The 26,482-nt window shown below is 42.6% G+C and overlaps 1 protein-coding gene across 6 annotated transcripts in view; it reads right to left on the reverse strand.

Annotated features, from left to right (window-relative positions):
- The window catches only part of LOC141917757 (neuronal regeneration-related protein-like), a 62,002-nt gene extending 37,101 nt beyond the window's left edge, over window positions 1–24,901 (reverse strand). For 3 of the 6 annotated variants that reach the window (XR_012621432.1, XR_012621434.1, XM_074811192.1), the window contains exons 1-2: window positions 24,408–24,733; window positions 22,911–22,973 (exon numbers count right to left, since the gene is read on the reverse strand). Coding sequence is in view for 2 of the 6 variants with exons in the window: in XM_074811192.1 (XP_074667293.1) it covers window positions 22,911–22,913 (3 nt within the window). In the remaining 4 variants the exon portion in view is untranslated. The other 3 variants (XR_012621435.1, XM_074811193.1, XR_012621433.1) reach the window with 2 other exon arrangements.
- Window positions 24,902–26,482: the final 1,581 nt, after the last annotated feature.

The raw sequence follows: 26,482 nt of genomic DNA on the forward strand, positions 1-26,482 counted from the left end.
CGGGGGCTTTATCCCCATCCACAGTATGTAAGAGGTTTGATTGAGCAGGGCCAGATTATTTGGCAGATCCTCTGGGATTGACTAACCAGGTGGCTTTTGCTAAATGCACGTCCCAGTATTTGAAAGTTCCACCACCCATTGCTCTCAGTGTAGTTTTCAGCAATCCATTGTATCGCTCAATTTTCCCAGAGGCTGGTGCATGGTAGGGAATGTGATATATCCACTCAATGCCATGTTCTTTGGCCCAGGTGTCTATGAGGTTGTTTCGGAAACGTGTCCCATTATCTGACTCAATTCTTTCTGGCATGCCATGCTGCCATAAGACTTTCTCCTCAAGACCTAAAATGGTGTTCCGGGCAGTGGCATGGGGCACGGCAGAAGTTTCCAACCAACCAGTGGCTGCTTCCACCATTGTAAGCACATAGTGTTTGCCGTGCTTAGTTTGTGGGAGTGTGATATAATCAATCTGCCAGGCCTCCCCATATTTATATTTTGACCATCGTCCTCCATACCAAATGGGCTTTAACCGTTTGGCTTGCTTGATCATAGCACATGTCTCACATTCATGGATTACCTGTGCAATAACATCCATGGTTAAGTCCACCCCTTGGTCATGAGCCCATCTATATGTTCCATCTCTTCCCTGATGGCCTGAGGAGTCATGGGCCCAGTGAGCCATAAATTGTTCACCCTTATGTTGCCAGTCCAGATCTACTTGAGCCACGTTAATCTTAGCAGCTTTATCTGCCTGTTGGTTGTTCTGATGTTCTTCAGTGGCCCAGCTCTTGGGTACATGAGCGTCTACATGGTGTACTTTCACAACCAGGTTCTCTACTCGAGCAGCAATATCTTGCCATAATTCAGCAGCCCAGATGGGTTTGCCTCTGCGCTGCCAGTTGCTCCATTTCCACTGCTGTGACCACCCCCACAGGGCATTTGCCACTGTCCATGAGTCAGTATAGAGGTAGAGCACTGGCCACTTTCTCACTCAGCAATATTCAAGGCCAGCTGGATGGCTTTCACCTCTGCGAACTGACTCGATTCACCTTCTCCTTCAGCAGTTTCAGCAACCCATCATGTGGGGCTTCACACAGCTGTCGTCCACCTTCGATGTTTCAGCACAATGTGACAGGATCTGTCAGTAAACAGGGCATATCGCTTCTCATTATCCAGTAGTTTATTATATGGTGGGGCCTCTTCAGCACACGTCACCTCTTCCTCTGGCGCCATTCCAAAATCTCTGCCTTCTGTCTAATTTGTAATCACTTCCAGCATTCCTGGACAGCTGGGGCTCCCTATTCGAGCCCGTTGTGTGATTAATGCGACCCATTTACTCCACGTGGCATCAGTTGCATGGTGTGTAGAGGGGACACTCCCTTTGAACACCCAGCCCAGCACTGGCAGTCGGGGAGCCAGGAGGAGCTGTGCTTCAGTCCCGATCACCTCTGAAGCAGCTCGGACCCCTTCATATGCTGCCAATATCTCCTTTTTAGATGGAGTATAGCGATCCTCGGATCCTCTGTATCCCCGACTCCAAAACCCCAGGGGTCGACCCCAAGTCTCTCCTTGTGCTCTCTGCCAGAGACTCCAGGTAGGGCCATTCTTCCCGGCTGCAGTGTAGAGCACATTTTTAACATCTTGTCCTGTCTGAACTGGCCCAGGGGCTACTGCATGGACTATTTCCTGTTTAATTTGTTCAAAAGCTTGTCATTGCTCTGGGCCCCATATAAAATCATTCTTTTTCTGAGTCACTTGATAGAGAGGGCTTACAATCTGACTGTAATTTGGAATGTGCAGTCTCCAGAAACCCACAACACCCTAGAAAGCTTGTGTCTCCTTTCTGTTAGTCAGTGAGGACATAGCTGTTATTTCATTAATCACCTCCATTGGAATCTGACGACGTCCATCTTGCCATTTTACTCCTAAAAACTGAATTTCTTGTGCAGGTCCCTTGGCCTTACTGTGCTTTATGGCAAAACCGGCTCTCAGAAGGATTTGGATTATTTTCTTCCCTTTCTCAAAAACTTCTTCTGCTCTATTACCCCATATAATGATGTCATCAATGTACTGTAAGTGCTCCGGGGTTTCACCCTGTTCCAGTGCAGTCTGGATCAGTCCATGGCAAATGGTGGGGCCTTGTTTCCACCCCTGGGGCAGTCAATTCCAGGTGTATTGGACACCCCTCCAGGTAAAAGCAAACTGTGGCCTGCACTCTGCTGCCAGAGGGATGGAGAAAAATGCATTAGCAATATCAGTCGTGGCGTACCACTTGGCTGCCTTCAACTCTAGTTCATACTGAAGTTCTAGCATGTCTGGCACGGCAGCACTCAGTGGTGACGTGACTTCATTCAGTCCACAATAGTCTACTGTCAATCTCCACTCTCCCTTAGACTTTCACACTGGCTACATGGGCCTGTTAAAGGGGGAGCGTGTCTTGGTCATGAGTCATTGGTTCTCTAGGTGACAAATCAGTTTATGGATAGGGATTACAGAGTCTCGATTGGTGCGATATTGCCGTCGGTGCACTGTTGTAGTGGCAGTTGGCACCCGTTGTTCTTCAACCCTCAGCAATCCCGCAACAGAAGGATCCTCTGATAGACCAGGTAACACAGACAGCTGTTTAATTCCTTCTGTTTCCAAGGCAGCTATACCAACAGCCCCACCGATACTCTTTTGATCCTTAAAATACCCTCTCCTGAGATAATCTATACCAAGAATACATGTAGCGTCTGGGCCAGTCACAATGGGGTGTTTTTCCCACTCTTTTCCACTAAGGCTCACCTCGGCCTCCAATACAGTCAACTGTTGAGTTCCCCCTGTCACTCCTGAAATACAAATGGGTTCTTCCCCTTTAAAATTTGATGGCATTAGGGTGCATTGAGCACCAGTGTCCACTAAGGCCTTATACTGCTGGGGGTCAGATGTGCCAGGCCATCGAATCCACACGGTCCACTAAACTCGATTGTCCCTGTCCTCCGCGTGCCTGGAGGCAGGGCCCCTCTAAAGTTAGTCATAATACCCGCTAACGACAAATGGGTTAGTGTGGTGTGCATGGATTTCAGCCTCATCTGGATCACTCACTTCTTGTGAATACAAGTCAGAAGTACTTCTCATAGGATCATGAGCAAAGTCAACCTTTCTGCTCTGTTTGGGCACTTGATTACTGGAAACAGGAGCAGCATTTCTCCTAAAAGAACCCCGTTTTGTACTTGTTCTTCCTTCCAACTCACGTACACACTCTTCTAGGAGGTAGGTAGGTTTTCCATCCCATTTCTTCATGTCTTCTCCATAGTCACGCAGGCAATGCCACAGCTTCCCTGGTAGTGTATACCGGTTCTCTCGGGTAGAGAAACAACTGCTCCTAATAGCCTAGATCCTTGTCCGTGCAGGTGGGGAGTAGGACATGTCCTCTTTAAATTGCTGGAAATCTTGAGATAATTTCTCCACAGCTGTGGCGAGGGAGGAAGAGAGACTTTCTTCATATATTGGCCGGGGCTCAGGGAAAAAACTAACGTGAGACTGACTTCAGATATTTCCGCTTAAAACAAAGGTGCCAGCTATTCTGGCTTACTGATTTCAGGTATATAAGGCTGGGCCCGCTCACAGCGACTTTGGAAGCCTCACCTACGGGTGGACGCACCGCGTAGGATTTCCCACTTGCCGGGACAGGCTCTCCAAATCCTCGCTGTAACCGGGGCTGCCCAGCGACTGCGGATCTGGATGATGGTAACGTATGCAAGTGGTGATGGATCTTTCTTAATCACTATTCTCTCTCTCAGGTAGTAATGATTTGATGCATTACCCTGTATTTTCCTATTTGTTTAAGTGCACTATTCTGTCTTTTCTTACTGTATGTTTTCTGTATTATTCTGTTATATTATTTAGTTATTTCTAGTAAAATACGCCTGCTCTTTTCACTCTGGTGTCTGAGTTTAATTGATATCGCTGATCAGCAAAACAACCTCTCTCCATAGTGGTCCGCTTACTTGGATGACATACAAAATCTTCCTTGAATGGATACCTCTCCCTCACACTTGACAGAAGTCACCTCCAGAGACTGAGATTTTCTGTCTTCTTTCCAATGGCTTTGTCGATGCTCTCTTCCCTAGACAGGGATCCCAGCTGCCTGGCCTCCCTACCCTCTAATTCCACGCTGCTGGCCCCGCTATCCCAGCATTGGAGCAGCCAGGTAACGAGTTGCTCACCTGGATGGCGGGTGAAATCTTTTTGCATGTTTCGCAACTCACTCAGGGATAAGGATTGGGTGACTATCACCAGCTCTGCCTCCTCCTCCTGTTCTTGTGATGGCCCTGGTTCATCGTCATCCTTTACAATGCGAGGGGATTTTCTTGTGTATTTCTTCTTATGTATGGGAGCAACTGACACCGTCATGGGTTGGTCCCCTGGTTCAGCTGCAGGGCCTGTCCTTGGGCTTGTAGCGGCTGCAGTTTCTGTTACTTTGTTACCAGATCCAGAGCCCTTCTCTTCCTTTTGAGGGTACCGAATAGTGTTTAATAGCACTCGGTAAGCGTGGGCTAGGCCCCAGCATGTTGCAGTGAGCTGTGCCTCTCTGGAATTACCTGGGTGACAACATACTTTTTCCAAATATTCTACTAGTTCTTCAGGATTCTGCACCTGTGCAAGAGTGAAGTTCCAGTACACTGGAGGTGCCCACTGTTCTAGGTACTTGCCCATGCTACTCCACACCCCCAGCCACTCATAATTCTCCAATCTTGGGGTAGATTTCCAAGGGATACTCTTAAATAGTTGCTTAACCCTGAACAAACCTGAACCACATGCAAGACACTAGCTCGTAGCAGTAAGACGGCCATGTTAATGTCAACATTCCAAGGATATCTGAAATTCCTGAATTTCTCAAACACAATTGTAAATAGCCCCAGGGCCGATGGCAGCACCCCATCATAGATGGGGTTCACATAGTACAGCAAAATCAAAACCTTAACCCAACTCTCACGTACTGTCAGGAACAGCATGGGAAATACATATAGCAGATGAGGTGATAAAATCTTAAGGAGCCAAGCAATCAACATTATTACCCGTTCGGTCATTATCTCAAACCTCAGGCTCCTCGTTGGGCACCAAAAAAACTGTTGTGGTTTGAACTCAGCTGGTAGCCAATCGCCACGTGGCTAGTTGTTTACTTCCCCCCCCCCCCCCCCCCCCCCGCCCTCCCTAGTGAAATAGGGGAAGGACAAAAGAAGAAATTCGTAGGTTGAATTAAAAAAAAATTAATAATAGTAACAAAACCAATAGTAACAATATTAAATCCAAGACGGGTAAAATGCAGCAGTGACTCACCGAGCAGTTACTGGTATGGAGCCCGTCCCCAGCAGCGATCCCGACCACACCAGAAAATCCCGCCATGCTGACCCAGAAACCTTAAACGGGGCGTGAGAGAGCATGCATCCGCCTATATTCTGAGCATGACGTCACATGATATGGAATGCTCCAATGATCAATGTGTACCCGGCCCTCTAGCTCTGCTCCCTCTCAGCCCAAGGAAAGTTAACTCTATCCCGGCCAAAACCAGGACACTTGTTAACCCCAGAAAAAAAGAGAAAGAGAAAGATGTAATAGAAGAGAAATTAAAAGATAGAAAACAGAAAGCTGCAATTTTGGCAGGCACCCTTGCTAATGCCCAAATTTTAACTTGAGGTAGAGGATTTTTCCAGAGGGTGAGGAATAAGAGGTAGGGGAATAGGTAGGGGATTAGGATGTGGAAATATGACCAGACAGTCAGTACCCCTAGGAATTAATCCATATGCCTTTTGCAGGGAGCAAGGACACTGGAAAAATGAGTGTCCAAAAAAAAAAAAAGAGCCAGTCAGCCACGGGAAATACCTCCTTAAGCTGACTTGCTTATGATGGAACTGAATCTGAGTGATGGGGACTGGGGGCAGGGAAGGAGGACTCTCCAGCCAAGCCCCTGGTTCCAGTAAAGCTGGGGAATAAAACTTTTGATTTTCTAGTAGATACAGGAGCAAAATATTCAGTCATAAATACTTGTAAGGGGCCTCCAAGTAAATTTAATATGTCTATTGTTGGGGTCATGGGAAAGACAGAGGTCAAACCATTTTTGAAACTGTCCTGGTTTTGGCCAGGATTGAGTTAACTTTCCTTGGACTGAGAGGGAGCACAGCTGAAGGGCCGGGTCCCGATCAATCACTGGAGCATTCCATGTCATGTGATGTCATGCTCAGTATATAGGTGGATGCGTGCTCTCTCACACGCATTTTTTTTGTTTTTGGTTTCCGAGTCGGCATGGCGGGATTTTCTGGTGCGGTCGGATCGCTGCTGGGAACGGGCTCTGTACCGGTCACTGCTTGGTGAGCCACTGCTGCATTTTACCTGTTTTGAACTATGATTGTTACTGTTGGTTTTGTTAGTATTACTACATTTTTTTTTATTCAACGTACAAATTTCTTCTTTTGTCCCTCCCCTATTTCACCAGGGCAGGGATGGGGGGGGGGGGGGGGGGTAGTATGTGGGAAGTAAACAACTGGCCATGTGGCGATTTGCTACCAGCTGAGTTCAAACCAAAACAGAAATCCTTGAAATGTAGAATTGAAGGAAAAACAGTAATGCATTAACTTTTATATGCACTGGAGTGCCCAACGCCTCTCTTGGGACAGGATTTATTAAGTAAGCTAGGAGTACAAATCAATTTTTAAAAAGGAAGATTCAAGTTCATTTTTCCAAAACTAATGCCTGGCAGGCACAATTATATTTGTTACAGACTCGGAAAATAAAGAAGAGGAACTTGGAAACATTCCTGAGGAAATTAAGAATGCAGTTACTCCCTTTGTATGGGCATCTGAGAAACCTGGAAAGGCGAAGAATGTGGAACTGGTAAAAGTTGAATTAAAACCAGGAGTTCATCCGGTAAGAAAGAAACAATATCCTATTAGCATGGAAGCCAGGAAAGGCTTGGAGCCAATAATTTTCTTAAATATGGACTTTTATGAGAGTGTCAATCTGAATATAATACTCTAACCACGACTGTTTGCAAGTCATTGAACAGGTGTATGCCAGAAACCAGACCTGAGAGACGCTCCCCTCCAAACTCCAGCTGACAGAAGCAGTCTCATTGTGAAGGGGATAAGAAAGGATGGTTATGCTGTGGTGACACTGAGGATTGAGAAGTTAAAGCATTGCTTCCAAATACCTCTGCACAAAAGGCTGAAATAATTGCCTTAACCAGGGCTTTGGAAGTAGCCAAAGGAAAAAGAATCAATATCTATACAGACTCCAAATATGCTTTTGGGGTTGTTCATGCCCATGGTGGTATTTGGAAAGAATGAAGACTTTTATCTGCTAGTGGCACACCTATAAAGTATGGAGCAGAGATTTTAAACTTGCTGGAAGCAGTACAGAAGCCGAAGGAAGTTGCCATGATACATTGTAAAGCACATCAGAAAGGAAATTCGGATGTAATCCGAGGAAATCAGAGGACAGATGAAGATGCAAAGTGAGTGGCACTTAGTACTATTTGTGTTCTAATTCCATCAGGGGAAATGCAAGTAGAACCCCTGAAGTATAGAAAAAGGAAGATAAATCGGCTGACTTACTAAAATGTAAAAAGGACAATGGAGGGTGATGGATTACCCCACATAGACAACGTGTAGCAACTCCTGAAATCATGAAAAAGTTAATGACTAAAATCCATGAAGAAACCCCTATGGGAACAGAAGCAATGGTTGAATCAGTAAGACAATATGCAATAGGGGTCAAATTGTTGCTCATTGCCAAAAATGTGAGTAACAATCCAAAGATACAAGCCCGACCACCTTCAGGAGAGGTAAGAAAAGGCATAACTCCTGGTGAGTATTGGCAAATAGATTTTTCAGAATTGCCAAGGTGTAACCAATACCAATATTTATTGTTATTGGTGGATACCTTCTCTGGTTGGCCTCAAGCTTTCTTGTGTTAAACCAACAAGGCAAAAGGTAACAAAGCATTTAGTAAAATAAATTATTCCAAGGTTTGGGGTTCCTTTAGGAATGTCCTCTGACAGAGGTCCACATTTTTGTCAAGAATATGAGCAAAATACTAGGGATCAGGTGGAACTTACACACCCCCTGGAGGCCACAATCCAGTGGACAGGTAGAAAGAATGAATCAAACACTAAAATGACAAATTTCTAAATTATGCCAGGAAGCCAAATTAAAATGGATTGAAGCTTTTCCACTTGCCCTATTGAGGATTAAAGTGACTCTTAGAAATAGAGAAAGGATAAGCCCTTTGAAATTCTATATGGCAAACCTTATAATGTCAATCTGACAGGGAGGCCCAAACAAATGCATATAGTAGGGGAAAGGGTGTTAACTGATTATCTTTTGTCTTTGAACAAAGTATTGAGTTCCATCCACAAATATGTACTTCTAAGAGCACCTGTACCCCTTGATTCCCTTGTACACTCTTTCTGTCCCAGAGATCAGGTCTACCTATGGACATGGAAGGACGATCCCCTTGAAGAAAAGTGGAAAGGATCCTATCAAGTGTTGCTAATCACAAACACTGCTGTGAAACTTGTAGAAGTGGAACCGTGGATCCATTACACCAGAATAAAGAAAACACCTCCTGGTACATTGGTACCTAAGGGACCTTTGAAATTAACTTTAAGAATTATTTGTTCATCTAAATTGTATACAAGGAATATTTATATTTTGTATCCTTATAATTGCGGAGGGAATAATTGTATTAACCTATTTGTACAAAGAATTTAACCTGTGCTAAGATTGTTTAGAATGGAGATCAAAGTCTTATTAGTTTATTAGTACTTTCATTAGATGGTATTAAGCCTCAATTCTTAATGCCAAAATGAGATAGAGATCAAAATGTTTGGGAACTCTTAGCCAGAGAAGTAACTAGCACATCTTCCTTCTGTATATCTGTAGAAAACTCAGTAGGAGGAAAGTATAGTTCCTGTCTTATAGAGATACCAACTCCTTTAGAGTTGTTAAAGAACTATACTATGTTCCAAAATTTTGATGCCAAGTTGACATATCTTAACATGTATAGACTAGGTAAATTGACCAAAATCAAAGAAAAAAGGATGTTAAGAGTGAAGGTGCGAGGAACACTCCCTGCGATATATTGAATTTAACACTTCTGAAGCCTCCTCTAAGCTGTAATACCACCCAAAATTTAAGTTATGATTGGGCACATACTAGATTACCTATGGGCTGTTTTTTTCTATGTGGGCAATTGGCATATACCAGCAAATGTGACTGGAGGACCATGTTCCATAGGAAGAATGGCTCCACTGTTATTAAATAAGGAAGATTTAGAACAGAATAAATGAGTTAAGAGAAGCGCACATCAGATATCTGAAGATTGTGACTCCCAAGTCACTCTATATAGCTCAAGTGAAATGTCAGCAGCAGCTATACTTGCCCCTGGAGTTGGAGTGGCTATGAATTATCACACAATAAAAAGGATTACTTGTGCCCTAGTTAAAGATATAATTTATATTTCACAGGCACTCACGGCTATTGGAACTGAAATGGAACAAATAAGGGAAGCTACTCTTGAAAATAGGGCAGCAACTGATTACCTACTTCTGAAGTGGTAAGGCTTGGACAATAAGCCCAAGCCAGAGTTGACCTATAGATGAATCCTGTATGTTTTATAACTGATAACCATTGTACTAATAGGTATTATACTAAATTATAGCAAACCACCTATTCTGATGTAAAAGGTGGGACTATTGAAGCCTGAGCAACAGGCCCTGAACCGAAATGGCTAACTCAGTATGTAGTCATTAGTGAAATATGTATAGAAAATGTAGCTTAAACATCATAAAACATGTATCCTTCTTTGTGTGTGTAAACAAGGTAACAGGGCCACAGAGACAGTTGTCTGGCCCTGTGACCTGGTGTGTGACTTTGCTCATAAATCACCTAGATAAGCAGGGAAACTCCCTTAGTTTTTTCCCTGAGCCCCGGCCAGGCTCTGGGAAAATCTAACGTGAGACTGACTCCAGATATTTCCGCTTAAAGCAAAGGTGCCAGCTATTCTGGCTTACTGATTTTTAGGTATATAAGGCTGGGCCCGCTCACAGCGACTTTGGAAGCCTCACCTATGGGTGGACGCACCGCGTAGGATTTCCCACTTGCCGGGACAGGCTCTCCAAATCCTCGCTGTAACCGGGGCTCCCCAGCGACTGCGGATCTGGATGATGGTAACGTATGCAAGTGGTGAGGGATCTTTCTTAATCACTATTCTCTCTCTCAGGTAGTAATGATGTGATGCATTACCCTGTATTTTCCTATTTGTTTAAGCACGCTACTTTGTCTTTTCTTACTGTATGTTTTCTATATTATTCTGTTATATTATTTAGTTATTTCTAGTAAAATACGCCTGCTCTTTTCACTCTGGTGTCTGAATTTAATTGATATCCTTGATCAGCAAAACATAAATTGGTGTCAGGAGTGGGATCCAACAACAACAACAAAAAAAAGCCATTATTTAAATTTAAAGGTAATTTGTCAAGTCCACCAGAAATTCCTGGCTGGGAAAATCCTCCCTATAGTTTGCTGGCTCAGGAGTGGGCTAGGGTCGGAGGACCGTGCGAACAATGGGAGAGCTGGCTGAAAGAAGCCGAGCCATTAGATGCTTTAAATTGTATGAAAAAGATACCTATTGGAAAAGGAAAAGAAATTACAAATTCAAATAAATGGGGATGGGTTTTGTTAACTGCATGTAGAAAACAACACCAGAGTAAAGAGAGGCTGTTGTTAGAGCGCTCCCAGATGGAGCGACAGATATGTGATTTGCAGAGTCAAATAGTGATGTTGTAATGCTGGAATAAGTTGCTTGCTGATAAGCTGGATACTTATCAGACAGTGGCGGAGAAAGCCACAGTGCGAGTAGCACAATATAAGTATAAGAAAAGGAGAGGGCGAGTGAATCATAAGAAAGTGCATGCAGTAATTGCAGATGCAGGTGTGCAGTGGGACCCAGAGAAATGGGATGGTGATATTTGGGATTCTACAGATTCTGATGAGGCTGGTTCCACAGATGAATTCATAGATGCAAAACCTGTGTGGAGGCAAAAGACAGAAGTGGATCCTAATAGTATGCAACCTGTAAGGAAAGATACCATAGAGGATTATACACAGCATGAAGTAAATGATATAATTGAGAGATTTAAGCAGAAACCGGGGGAACCCCTACTCTCTTGGATGGTGCGTTTGCATGATCAGGGAGCTGCAGGGATAACCCTAGATGAAAGAGATGCTAAAAAGTTTTTGATTTTAAGTTCAGATTCATTTGTGCAAGATGTATTTCGAAACAATAATCAGGATATCAATTTGTTAGCATTGGCTGCTCTGGGATGTAATACTAAATATCCTACAGAAAATGATTGGCCGGCATCTGACCGTCAGTGGTATACTTTGCGAGATTGTATACAGCGAATGAAAGAGGAAGGGATGAAAGCAGCTATATTTTTAGGAAACACTGACCTTTTGATGCAGTATCCTTTGTCGGTCACTATGAGAAACAGAGTGATTAAAACTGCTCCACCAGCATATAAAAATGTAATTATGACCCTCCTCATTAATGAAACGGGGAACCCCCTCAATGAAGTAATTGAAAAGGTGCAACAATTGCGTGACCTTGGAGAATGGGGCCCCCGAGGGAGTGCAGGGAATCGGGACATTCGAGGCAGCCCCAAGAGCAGTGAAAACAGGATTTCTCGTAAGGAAATGTTTACTGCTTTACTAAAAGATGGTATGTCCCATGAAAAAATAGATGGACTTTCGACTCCAGAAATGTGGAAAATATATAAACAGAGAGGGTTGAATAAACCCAGCAAAAAGGTGCAATATTCACAGGCAAAAAAGGCAGGGACAACTCAGCCTACGGCGCCACCTCTTGACCCTTAACGGGACCTTCCATCTGCTCACGGAGGGCCTCCCGTGAGTGGATCATCGGTTCCGGGGGTGAAAGAGGATTGGGCACCGTTCTCTGACTTGTACCCTTTGCAGGAGGCAAGGGAGGTGAGTCAACATTATGATCAGCACAAATGAATTAATGGCCAAGCTCCAGTGCACTGGGTACGGAAGGACCGACGGCCCCATGTGGAGCTTAAAATTTTCTGGAACAACCGATCCCCACAAACTGTAAATGCTTTAATTGACACTGGAGCGGAGGCCTCTTTAATTTTTGGAAACCCAAAGAAGTATAGGGGACAACCTGTAGTTATTACTGGGTTAGGAGGAAAACAAATTGAGGCAGTACAAACACAAATAGAAATGAAAATAGGGAACCTCCCAAAGCGATTGTACCCGGTAATGATTGTTCCTATTCCCGAATATATAATTGGTATAGACATTTTGAAAGGTCTGACTTTAAATCTCTCTGATGGTCAGTATCAATTTGGAGTCAGATCCTACATTAGTGCCAGACCTGTTACGGTTGGCAAAGTAAAAATGCCTCCTGTGCAGATCCCGGCTGCAACTCAGTCATAATAAAGCAGTAGAGAATTCCAGGAGGACATGAAGAGATATCACAGACAATTACAGATTTATTAGATGTAGGAGTTTTAAAGCCAACCACCACAGCTTGGAACAATCCAATATGGCCTGTCAAGAAAAGTGACGGATCCTGGAGAATGACGGTGGATTTTAGAGAGTTAAATAAACACACTCCACCGCTCACAGCAGCTGTCCCAGACACTGTCACTTTAATAGAAAAGGTGCAGAAACATCCGGGAACCTGGTATACTGTAATAGATTTAGCTAATGCATTTTTTACTATCCCAATTGCAGAAGAGCACTGGGACCAGTTTGCTTTCACGTGGCAGGGCCGGCAATACACTTTTACCAGATTACCACAAGGATGGTTGCACAGCCCCACTATCTGTCATAGAATTGTAGCTGAACACTTAGATGAAATACAGCTGCCTCCTCACACACAATTAAGTCACTATATAGATGATATTTTGATTCAAGGAAATGATGAGGAGGAAGTACAACAAGTTCTTGAATTAATAGTAGATCATATGAAACAAAAGGGTTGGGAAATTAACCCTGAAAAAATCCAAGGACCGTCTCAGACAGTGAAGTTTCTGGGAATTCAGTGGCATTGCGGGCATCGAGAAATACTGCCTAAAGCCCGAGAAAAAATTTTGGATTTTGCTGTACCACAAAATAAAAAAAGAAGCTCAAAGATTTATTGGGCTATTCGGCTTCTGGAGACAACATATTCCCCATTTAGGACAAATTTTAAACCCCTTGTATAAGGTGACAAGGAAAAAATATGAATTTGAATGGGGAGATGAACAACAAGCTGCTTTTGAGTTAGCTAAAGAAACCATTCAAAAGGCTTTAGATATATGGCCCCTGCAGGAAGGGGAGGTAGAGCTAAATGTGTCAGTAAATAAATCACATGCTAACTGGAGTCTGTGGCAGAAACAGGGAAAGAAAAAGGTTCCTTTAGGATTTTGGGGCAGAAAGCTGCCAGAGGCAGGAAACAATTATACACCTTTTGAGAAACAGCTGTTAGCATGTTATTGGGCATTAGTTGAAATGGAACAGCTCACAATAGGCCATGAAGTGGCTCTCCGTCCTGAAATTCCTATCACGCAATGGGTAAAAAGTTCTCCAAAAACTCATCGAATTGGGCATGCTCAGGAATCAAGCATTATAAAGTGGAAATGGTATATTCAAGATAGAGCAAAGATAGGAGTGGGTAGGATAGCCACCCTCCATGAGCGAGTGGCTACTATTCCCACAGAGGATCAAGATCCCACAGAGGATCAGGAAATAAATCCTGATTTTACAGCTGAACAGGAATCCCCAGTACAGTGGGGAAAGGCTTTGGACCAATTAGAACCCTCTGCAAAGGAACATGCCTGGTTTACTGATGGATCAGCAAAGTACATAGGAGGGAAAAGGTTTTGGAAAGCAGTAGCCTATCATCCTCATTCAGAAAAATTTGTAGAAACTACAGGAGAAGGGAAAAGCAGTCAGTATGCTGAATTGTATGCAGTGTATATGGCTTTGAGACAAGAAGAACTAGGTGAATGTCATCTATATACTGACTCTTGGTCAGTAGCTAATGGATTAACAACTTGGCTGCCGACATGGGTAGCAAAGGACTGGAAAATATATTCCAAAGAAGTTTGGGGAAAGGAACTGTGGAAAGATATTTGGGAAATAATACAAAGAACTAAAGTTACTGTGTTTCACGTGGATGCTCATAGTAACACTGACACTCTAGAAAGACTTTATAACTCTGTTACAGACAACCGGGCAAAGATTTCCCAAGCTGGATTGGAGTTCCCTCAGAAGGAGGATCATGAAGGCTTGGCAAAATGGGCACACCAAAAGTGTGGGCACCTCAGAGAAAAAGCCACTTATAGGTGGGCTCAAGATCATGGCATAGTAATGTCACTTGATATGATTAAATCCATAATTGCTCAGTGCCCTGTGTGCCAGCACACTCATAAACGCCCGGTACCACATGTGATAAAGGGACAACTGGGGAGAGGGAAGTTGCCAGGAGAAATTTGGCAAATGGATTATGTTGGACCCCTACCCAGAGATCGAGGGTGCAAATACATTTGCACAGCTGTAGATACTTACTCTGGATATTTGATTGCTCATCCCTGTAAGAGAGCCACCCACCATAGTACTATTTGCACTATAAACCTAATAATTTTATACTATGGAATTCCCCTGCAAATTCAAACTGACAATGGCTCTCATTTTTGAAACAAGTTTATACAGCAATATGCTGAACAACAAAATATTCAATGGGTTTTTCATATACCGTATTACCCACAAGCTGCTGGATTGATTGAGCGAATGAATGGGTTGCTAAAAGATCAATTGAGAAAATTGGGGGATGGGAACCTATCCCGATGGAGGACCCATCTCACAGATGCATTGCATATTCTCAACAACAGGCCTACTGGGGAAATGGAAACCCCCTTAATGCGTATGACTACACCCAATCTGCAAATAAAATCTTTGACAGTAAATGAGACTTTAACTTACTGGGAAATTGCCCCAGGTGCCCTGGCCCCTTATCGGGCCACCCCAGAGGCTGCAGGGTTAGATCTTTATGCATTAAAATTGACAAAAGTGACCCCAAAACAGATAAGGGTCATAGATACCGGTATAGGAATTCAGATTCCTACTGGACATTTTGGACTAATAACAGCTCGCTCGAGCCTAGCCCTGAAAGGTGTTCAAGTCATGGGAGGGGTGATTGATGCAGATTATCAAGGTGAAATTAAAGTAATCTTGTTGAACAACGGTGATCAAGATTTGACTATTGAAGTGCTAAGGCTTGGACAACAGGCCCAAGCCAGAGTTGACCTATAGATGAATCCTGTATATTTTATAACTGATAACCATTGTGCTAGTAGGTATTGTACTAAGTTATAACAACCCACTTATGCTGGTGTAAAAAGTGCTAAAGCATTGAAATACTGAAGCCTGAACAACAGGCCCCAAGCTGAAGCTGCTAACTTAGTATGTAGTCATTAATAAAATATGTAAACTTGCTAGTGAAAGACAAAATATAATCAGTAGAGAGGAGAGAATGTATCCGACTTTCCTTTCGCAGCCTTGTTCAAGGCTGAGAACCCAAGTATTTGGCCTTGTTAGAAACTCCCTTGGTTCCCCCCCCGAGCCCTGGCCAGGCTTCGGGTGGAATCCAACAGGAGAATGAAACCAGAAACTTTCCGCTCAAAACAAAGGTGCCAGCTATTCTGGCTTGTCAATCTCTGGTATATAAGGCTGGGCCCGCTCACAGCGACTTTGGATGCCTCACCTATGGGTGGACGCACCGCGTAGGATTTCCCACTTGCCGGGACAGGCTCTCCAAATCCTCGCTGTAACCGGGGCTGCCCAGCGTCTGCGGATCTGGATGATGATGATAATATATGCAAGTGGTGATGTATTTCTCTTAATTACTATTCTCTCTCTCTCTCGTGTAGTAATGACTTGATGCATTACCCTGTATTTTCCTGTTTGTTGCTTTAAGTGCACTGTTCTGCTTCTTCTTACTGCATGTTCTCTGTATCACGCTGTTACATTATTTGGTTATCACCAGTAAAGTACGCCTACTCTTTTCACTCTGGTGTCCGAGTTTAATTGGTATCCTTAATCAGCAAAACAACTATTCAACCCCGTGACCGAGTAGCACAATTGTTGATACTACCAGTTTTGCAAGCAGGGGTAAAGAAAGGGGATCCACCCCCAGTCACCACAGTCCAAGGAAGTAAGGGGTTTGGATCGACAGATATTAACAATGGAGCCAAAGTATGGGTCCAAAGGCCAAGCGGCTCCCCTGAAGCGGCTGAAGTAATAGCCACGGGGAAGGACAATACCATTCTGATTACCAAACCTGGGCAAGAAAAATGGGAATATGTCCCTGCAACAAAATGTTATTTGCGAGAATAACTAGATGGTATAGAATTTTGTTTTATAGATTCTACACGATTGAATCTACCTGTCTACCGCAACGGCCCCTTCAGGAGAAGATATTATCCACGTAACCTGATCTAAGAAACTGATCTTCGAAGAACAGAAGATATAAGGACAATGAAATTGTTGTTGGTATTACTAGTTAGATGCTGTTATTGTAATCAAATTGTAAATTGGGAAAACAGGTTCTTGTCCCTTGGAGAAACAATAGCAAAAATATTCGACCTGCGCAACTGTTGGGTCTGCGGGGGCCCAGGAGGATTTGAGGACTGGCCTTGGACAGCCCAACCGGTGTCACCTAGATGGTGGATCAGCACACGAAGCGACGTACACGAAACAACAGGATTTTGGACTGATGACAGCGACCCTTGGCGACTGCATTTTCCCGGAAAAGGCCTTTTCTGTCTCAATCGGACACGAGAACATGGGGTTCAAATGGGGAAAAGTGTTTGTGAATGGACCTTGTCTCTAAGTTTTGATTGTTGGACTCCTAATTGTCCTCCTTATGATTGTTTTAAATATCGGAACAGATGGAATCAAACACATGTAAAACTCACTAATGGTAGCTGGGTAAGATGTTCTTACCACAAGTATAAGCAAGATTTTGAAGGCTGTAAAGCCGTAGGACAGGACGGTTTCTTTGACCACTTATTTCTGAGCTGTCCCAGAGATAACTCTACAAGTAAAACTCATGTTGTCCGAGATTATCAGTGGAAGTGGCAACACCAAAATGGCACCCGAACTCATTTTAGTATGTTCTGGTCCAAATCTAACAAAACATCTCGGGGATGCAATTGTAAATGGAAATCCCCTGTGGGAGCCTGGAGATGCACCTATTGTGATTCTTATGGTGCATCCACTGTGGTCGGAGGACCACTAGGCCTAGGAAACACATTATATTTTGACCCACCAATTGATGACGAAACCTGGGAAGGTCCCTTTGCCAATGGAACTTGGGCTTTAAAGGGACATTATTGGATTTGTGGCCAACATGCTTATCGGAGGCTGGCCCCAAATTGGTCAGGAATACGCTATATAGGATACATCCGACCCCTATTCTTTTTACTGTCACAAGATCAGGGAAAGGGGCTTGGAGTCAAAGTATATGATGATTTGGTTAGAGAAAAACGGTCCATTGACACTTCCATAACGAGGGGAAGTGTTCAAAAATGGGGACAGGATGAATGGCCACCTGAAAGAATCATAGAACATTATGGACCAGCTTCTTGGAATCCTAACAAAATAACTTCAGGTGCCAGGGAACCCATTTATAACTTAAATTGAATAATTCGGTTACAAGCTGTTTTAGAAATAACAACTAACCAAACAGCTATGGCTCTTGACCTTCTGGCTGACCAATCCACTCAAATGAGGAATGTGATTTTTCAGCATCGCATGGTCTTAGATTATCTGTTAGCAGAAGAAGGTAGGGTTTGTGGGAAATTAAACAAATCCAATTGCTGTTTACAAATTGATGACAATGGGAAAGTAGTAAAGCAAGTAACTCAAGAAACGAGAAAATTACCTCACGTACCGATCCAAACATGCAAAGGCTTGGACCTGGATCCGTTCTCATGGCTGCCAGGGGGTCCCTGGATCAAACGTGCCCTTTTCTTTTTCCTTTGTGCTGTCGCTAGCCTAGTGTTTATTCCTTGCTTAATCCCTTGTGGTATACAGTTGATTAAGTGCGCCATAACAGAAATGCAATTTGTAGTTGTACCTGACAAGACATCATCAATTGATGAACGAAAACTAATGTCACTAACCATAGAAATGGTTTGAGAGCCATGATTCACCTATAGGTCAAAAGACCGAATGAAGTGCTAAGGCTTGGACAATAAGCCCAAGCCAGAATTAACCTATAGATGAACCCTGTATGTTTTATAACTGATAACCATTGTACTAATAGGTATTATACTAAATTATAGCAAACCACCTATTCTGATGTAAAAGGTGGGACTATTGAAGCCTGAGCAACAGGCCCTGAACCGAAATGGCTAACTCAGTATGTAGTCATTAGTGAAATATGTATAGAAAATGTAGCTTAAACATCATAAAACATGTATCCTTCTTTGTGTGTGTAAACAAGGTAACAAGACCACAATAACAGGGCCACAGAGACAGTTGTCTGGCCCTGTGACCTGGTGTGTGACTTTGCTCATAAATTAACTAGATAAGCTGGGAAACTCCCTTAGTTTTTTCCCTGAGCCCCGGCCAGGCTCTGGGAAAATCTAACGTGAGACTGACTCCAGATATTTCCGCTTAAAACAAAGGTGCCAGCTATTCTGGCTTACTGATTTCAGGTATATAAGGCTGGGCCCGCTCACAGCGACTTTGGAAGCCTCACCTACGGGTGGACGCACCGCGTAGGATTTCCCACTTGCCGGGACAGGCTCTCCAAATCCTCGCTGTAACCGGGGCTCCCCAGCGACTGCAGATCTGGATGATGGTAACGTATGCAAGTGGTGATGGATCTTTCTTAATCACTATTCTCTCTCTCAGGTAGTAATGATTTGATGCATTACCCTGTATTTTCCTATTTGTTTAAGCGCGCTACTTTGTCTTTTCTTACTGTATGTTTTCTATATTATTCTGTTATATTATTTAGTTATTTCTAGTAAAATACGCCTGCTCTTTTCACTCTGGTGTCTGAATTTAATTGATATCCCTAATCAGCAAAACAACTTCTTAGACACAATCATGGCTGTGGGGAATTTAAAGGGATGTGTTGTTTTAATTTAACAGACAATTTTCAACTGGTAGAAAAGAAAATTCAACAACTGAAAGATCTGGCATCCAAATTTAAAGAACGAGAAGGATTAGACGTGTCTTGGTTACTCTCATGGCTTCCTGATCTCAAATTTATTTTTATTCGCATTACTTATAATAATTTTAATTATTGTAACTTGTTTCTTGATTCAGTGTATGCTGCTTTGCAGACCAAAAAAATCTATAAAGGAATGGTGCAAGACTTACATTGTTTATAACATCATAAGTCTGAAAGGTGGGAATTGATATATTAGACTTTGCATTTTCTAGTAGCCATGGTTAGTAATTGTGCTAGTAGCCAGTTACTGCACATATGGGGACAATTATGAGGTTTTGAAACCTGGTCGAACAAGACTTTGAATCGTGGTCGAGGCAACCTTGATTATTGATAAGAAGTTTATTAAGAACAAGCTTTGATCTCCAAACCCTAGACAATAAGCAGAACATCCTGGACCATAAAAGTGAATGTCTGGGATTACTTAACTTGGCAATGAAACTGACTTTTGAGTGTCCTGAAAGTGATCTGCCTTCATTATAATACTAAAAAACACACCCACAGGTCAAAAAGACCCCTGCCCGGGTTAAGACCCTTCCCCTGAGCATGCATAGTAGTAGAAGCATTATATGAGTTGTATTATAATTGTATGTTAATCACTAACCAATTAGTATCTAATAGGCGTGTTTGGAAAAGTACTAACTTCTGATTTTTGTGTATAAAAGGAGCATGAAAACCTGCTGTTGGTGTGCTTGGTTTGTGGAAAAGTCCACCGAGCACCCAGGCCTGAATAAATACAATATCTCTCCTGAGCGTGTTAAGATTGCTTTATTGCACACCGGGCACGCTTTTTGGATAACAGTATCACCTCTTTCTTACTCCTCAGAGCACATAAAAGGTATATAACAATGTTTGCCTCTGTCAGACCAATCCCAGGCTCCGGTTTCTATAGATTATCTTAAAGCTATGAACAGTTGTTCCAACTAAACTGAAATAATTTTTTATACACAGAAAATTACAGAATGTGTAAAAGTATCTGCAGATAACCCACTGGAAAAAGGTTCTTGAATGGATAAGTTGGGATGAGATCTTAAATATAAGCTTTCTCATATACATATCTTCAATTAAATGATATTATACATTTCCTTATGAACTACAGAAAAGAAATGGGATGATGATTTTTTTTCCTTCATCCAAATGCAGGTTGTCATTTCTTTCTCTGACTTAATGAAAAAAAAAAAAAAAAAGCTTTCCCCCAATTGTCTTTCTCTCCAAGAGACCACCATCCCATTTTTCTCTTTTTTTTTTTTTTTTCCAAGTAAGATTACAAAATGCAGAGAATGCAAGTGATAAAATAACCCCATAACTGATCCAGTTCAGACAAGGATACACTACAGGAAATGTTCAACCCAAATGACCTCCCTTTAGGGTCTTTTGCTTTGGGATGATGTAGCTATACTGTACAATACCTAGTCTCTGAGATTCCACAGCACTAGTGCTTTAGAAGAAAGCCATCTAATCATGGTAAGTCAGAAGTAAAATAATGAGCTGCTCTAGAATATTTTTTTAAATTTATTTTCAGGTAGGTCAAAATTAAATTATAAGGGATGTACCTGTTTACTGATACACACTTTTATTAGTTAGTGATAAACCTGTCATTTAAATTCCTTCACACCTGCACTGCAAACTCTCAGTACTAAACTTGAAGTCCAGAAATGAACTGCAATGGGAACAGGGGAAAAAAGGACACACTGTAGTGCTTTAAAAGAAAACAAACAGATCTCTTTTTTTAAAGAAAGAAATAAAACTGGCCTTTTATACAGTTCATAAAGTGTTTACCTTGAAAAAGTCTTTCCTGATTTTGCTAAAAGTCACAGAAAACTGGACAGAAAACTGACTGGAGGTCACAGAAAACTTTGTACATTATGACAAAGAGCACTTTCCATGAAGGTGGCATACTGAAATTCTAACATTTAAATAAAACAAAAATTTAAAAAAAATATATCTCAGGACTTTATAGATTGCAAAGAAATATAAAAGGTTCCTTCTTTCTTCAGAGGTCACTTTGTAAGAAAATAAATTTTACACAATTAAGGACAGATCCTTAAATGTCAGATCTTAGGTAAGATGGCTAAAAATATCCATGAGTTAAAATTGTCAGAACAAAGTACACTCTTTTGCCTTTTTATTTGTCTTTAAATTGTTGATCATGTTGATATTATACAGCTCCAAGAAAGATTTATTAACCAGGTATGAGCAAATCATAGTTCTAAGTTTAGGAAAAAGAGAAGCAGCATTGAAAAATAACCTTCTACAGTGCTCGTTTTTACTTGTAAGGAGTTTAAGAAATACTTTATGGAATAAAAACATTAAGAAACTGAGAAGCTGAAACAGTGGAGTTAAACCAAGTATTAATTTGTTCTCACTCAACAAGCTTATTCTAGGCACTTTTAATTTTACTTTAACTAAATAATTAATGTACCTTCAGTTTAGCAAAGGAAATAGTTTTAGTTTGATTTTTTTTCTCTTTATAAAAAGTTTAGTTCAGCCTGGTGAAATGTAACAGCTAAATTCTCAATGACCAGTGAAAGCAGAATACAGCCTTTGCATATTTTGTTATATTTCAAAAAAGTAAAAATTTGACAACTATGTATTTCAGTGTAGAAAGTGTTGATTACTTAAATATGCAAAGAAGAATTTTTCCTGCAAATCAGAATGTCTAAGGAGATGCTTGGAATAAGTACAAGAACTATGCCAAAGACAAATGTGTCCACTACTGCAAAGAAAGTATGTCAGTGGTCTGACTTCATTATATTTAGTATTATTGTGCCAAAAATGGTGGTAGGGGAAGAGAGTCTGCCAAGTCTCATATTTCAGGCAACCTTGTAAACTGGGGCAAAAATCTAGTCTTTCTTAGATTGAAATTCTGATCAACAATCACATTTGGATGGCTTTAAGTTGTATTTTATGTTCCGGCCTGGAGGCTGGCTTTACAAAAGCAAGGTTCCTGTAGCAGTTGGTGAAATCTTTGCTTCATCCCCCTCCCCCAAGTCAAAACAACTCCAAAGATGGAGACAATTATAATAATTTATGCAATTATTTTAACCCCACCTTTATAAGACTATATCCTTGAGAGCCTCACACTTTGGAAAATATTCTGTGCTAATGCACACCCTATGCAATGCAGATCCCTATCACAAAGAAAGTCTATCCTTCTGGAAAATGTATTAAATAATAAGAAAAATTATTTGGCATCTTATTTACTTCCCTGACAGTGTAACATTAAAGCTGCTTAATTTACTAAATGCAATGACTTATTTCTTCTTTTTTTTGGGGGGGGGGGGGGGGTGGTGGGGTGGGGGGGTGGGTGTGTGTGTGTGAAATTATTGGATATTGCTTTGTCTGTTTGTATTCCTACATGTGTTATTTATATTTTTCATACTTTGCTAAACACTTTTCATTTTTTTTAAATAAGCTAATTAAATAAGCCTTCAAAAAACTTATGAAAATCAAAGTTCCAACATATAGAGGTTTCCAGAGTACATCAATCATTGTATGGCAAATCCCTGTAATCTCAAAAAGTATGTCTTATGTGGGTCATATTTATAAATGGGTATTGGCAATGGGGAAAGGTTTGTATTAAAAAAATCAGTGATTGTTTGCTAAAGCAACTAACTTACCATTTTTATATTCTGTTAAGTCTTTGGATTGCAGCTTCTCTCAAGTAGCAAAAGGAGAACAATCTGAGAAAAAGGACAGGAAAAAGGACATGTAATTCCAAGTGTCACAACATTTGAAAGGCTTTTTGCTAGTATAATTGTGAGTGAGCCAAGTATAAGATTCAGTGATTAAGATTAAAGTAATGCAAATTATTCTAACCAGATCTTCTATCATGCTTATCTGCACTTCAGTGGTCTGTAGGCTTAAACATAGGCCAAAGGAATCCCTGGTACCTGGATTTGCAAACCCCAGCAGTTCGTACCTCTCTGAAGAGCACCATACCTGATGGTTAACACACTTAAAAGTCACCCAAGCGGACAAAAATCCATCATCCTATGCTTACCGTAAAGGTGGTCCATTGCCCCAGGCATACTACAAAGTGTTGTGGGTTTTGCAATTAAGAAACAAGCATAATAGTGTCAGACTTTCACAATGAAATGGCCCAGAGAGTAGGCATTTTTTGAAATGACACTGCATTACATAATCTACAGTTTTCTCTCCCTTTATTCCACACATACACACTCCTACTTTAAATAGGGAGGGGAAAAAAAAGAGCAGGTGCTATCTCATTTAAATGGCACCTTAAATTACTACTTTCTTAATTGACTGTATTTGTAGCATAACTCCTTTATCAGTTTTCATATAGTGACAAAAATTAAAGTTCTCTTCTATTGATTATATATTTCTTACCTATAGTGTGTGTATATATGTGAAATGTAATTAGATATGAGTCATATATACATACAGATTGGATATTAAATTGCAAACTTATATTTATAGGTGTACACAGAAACATTTGGACGAAAGCACACACCAAAATGAATTTTTGTTGGTTTGTTTTTCAAAAGAACCACCCAAAATTTAACTACTGCATATGCAAAAATGCAGGAGGCTGTTACAAGAATGACTGCTTTCTAAAAATAGAGCCCCAGCAGCCTGAGGGGAATCCAGTAACATGGTGGAGAAGAGAGAGATTCATTTTATAAGGGAGAAGAAGAGAGATGGAAAACCAGTCTGAGAGCCTTTCATGCATGCTAAAAAAGCAAAGTGCATTATGTTCAAAAACGCATTTTGGTGTTTTTGTAGTGCAAGAGTGGAAAAAAAAAAACCCAACAGATTTAGAAAACCACTTCACATCTTCCCTTGAATATGTGCATAAAAATCCTCAGCCTAGAAATCCAGCCTTAAAGGATAAAGACAGACAGTTAAATATATATACACTGCACGTTTCTCAGATTTTTTAAGAAAGCCTATTTGAAAACGTTTACTGAAAGGGGGGGCGGAAAGTGAAACTGCAGCAAAGTCCAGCTAAGGGCAAAAGGAAAAGAAACAAAGAGATAATTAATTAAAAACAAACAAACAAAACCCACAAAAACCAACCAAGCAACCAAATCCCAAACCAAATACACAAAAAAAAACCCCGAACACAACTGTGAATTGGAATTGCATATACTTACAGACAAAAGCCCCTGCTCACTTTCTGTCCTTTCTACATGATGTGAAACACAAATGTGGATTAAAAAAAGGGCAGCATGCTACAGAAGGGAATTTATAGCTGGAGGAGTGGAGACAGGGTAGGGGGTGTGGGAAGAATGACTGCACTTCTTCCAAAGTGCAGCCTTAAGGATAAAAAGAAAGGGGTGGGGGTGACTGGGGGAAAGTCTCTCTCCCAGGATGGGTTTTGGCTGCCGGTGCTGGTTATATTGAACAATGAGCTCATTCTGATGATAGCTGGCTGGCTGTCAGCTCACTCCCCTCTCCTCCCATCCCCTCCTTACACATACACACTCCCCCTACTTGCTCGCCTGCTGGCTTCCGCCCGCCCGCTGCTGCTGAGCCGGACTGCTTAGTCTGCAATAATCGGCAGCCCCACGTTCCCCAGATGTCTGGGACCCAGGGCAGCGCCGCCCCGCCGCGGGCCGTGCTGCCCCGGCCGCCGCAGTCGTGAGCAGGGCCGGGGCCGGGCGGCGTTAGCGCCCCCCAAGGCCCAGAACTGCCACCGCCCGCAGCACTAAGAAGCAAACGGGAAGTCGCTGGCACGCCCATCCGTTGGTGTGCCGGCCGTTAGTGTCCCCCCGCGCGGGCGGGGCCTGGTGCTCCCCTCACATCAGGGACTTAGGCGGAGGCCAGGTGCGGAGCGAGGTCAAGGTGCTACATAGCCTCGGAGTAGTGAGTGGAGAGGTAGCAACGATATACTATAATAACAACTCTGCAGCAGCGGCAGCAAAGGGCATCTGAGAAGAAGGAGAGGGAGACAGAAGCAGCTGCCCACCACTTTGCTCGCTGCTCCTCATCTCATTTCACCTGAGAGGAGAAAATGCTAGGTGGGAAGGATGGGATGCCATGCTATGGCACAGACACGTGGGGGCTGTGGTGGGGACTGGTCTCCTAGCTCCCTCAGCAGCGTGGACAGATGTTGAGGAGGCTGCCCAGGGAATCAGGGTAGCAGGGTGGGCAGGGTGCTGAGTCCCCTGGCAAGCTGGTCCCCAGGGAGGTGGGTGCTACAGGGAACCTGAGACTACTGGGCACAGTCAGCCTGGAAGGGAAGGTGCACACTCAGGGAAAAAGCCTGGCTGCAATACCAGCCAGGGAAAGGCACACATCCAGACACAGAGAAGTTCAACAAAACCAGGGAGAGAGACCAGAGAGGCCTGCAGCCACCCAGAAGTGCAGGTGCAGTACACACAGAGGTGAGCAGAAACTGCCCATGCAGCAGTGCCTGCAGCCCCAAAGAACTCAGAAGGATGCACAGAACAAACACAAGTACACTGAGCCCCAGGCAAAACAGCCTAAAAGCTGGGGACTGGGAGAGACATCTGGGGGCCTGATAGGATCTACCTGTTGGCCTGATGAAGTAAACACTTCTTTGGTCGTAAACTGGCAGGACTGATTGAGAGAACTTTAAACCAGGATTGATGGGAGAAGGGGACACCATCAGAAGAGCTGAAGGTAAGCCAAGGGTTGGCATGGCACTGCCTGAGGGTAGCAATGCTAATAGGAGTATTTACTCTGCTCCAGAGAGTACTGAGGGTTTAGGAGTACATCAGAAATGCTTGTACACCAATGCATGCAGTATGAGAAACAAACAGGATGGACTGGAAGCATTGGTCAGTTCCCAGAGCTATGATGTCTTTGGTATTAGTGAGACTTGGTGGAATGTCCCACAACTAGAGTGCTGGGATGGAGGGTTACAGGCTGTTCAGGAGGGATAGGTAGGGCAGGTGAGGTGGAGTTGCACTGCATGTAAGGGAGAGGTGTGACTGTATAGCCCTTACAGTTAGGGATTATGTGGTTGAGAGCTTCTGGGTGAGGATTAGGGGGATGGAAAACAAATGAGATGTTGTAGTGTGTGGTGGTTTAGTCCCTGCCGGGGTCCGAGACCACGTGGCCGCTGCCCCTCCCCCACAAAGGGAGTGAAATACAAAGCCCCGGAGCTGAGATAAGGACAGGTTTAATACAGCAGTGCAACAGCAACACAACAAACAACAGCAATAACAATAACAGTAATAACAATGAACAGAGCAAAGTATAT

This window comes from Strix aluco, chromosome W (assembly GCF_031877795.1).
Source record: "Strix aluco isolate bStrAlu1 chromosome W, bStrAlu1.hap1, whole genome shotgun sequence".
Lineage (NCBI taxonomy): Eukaryota > Metazoa > Chordata > Aves > Strigiformes > Strigidae > Strix > Strix aluco.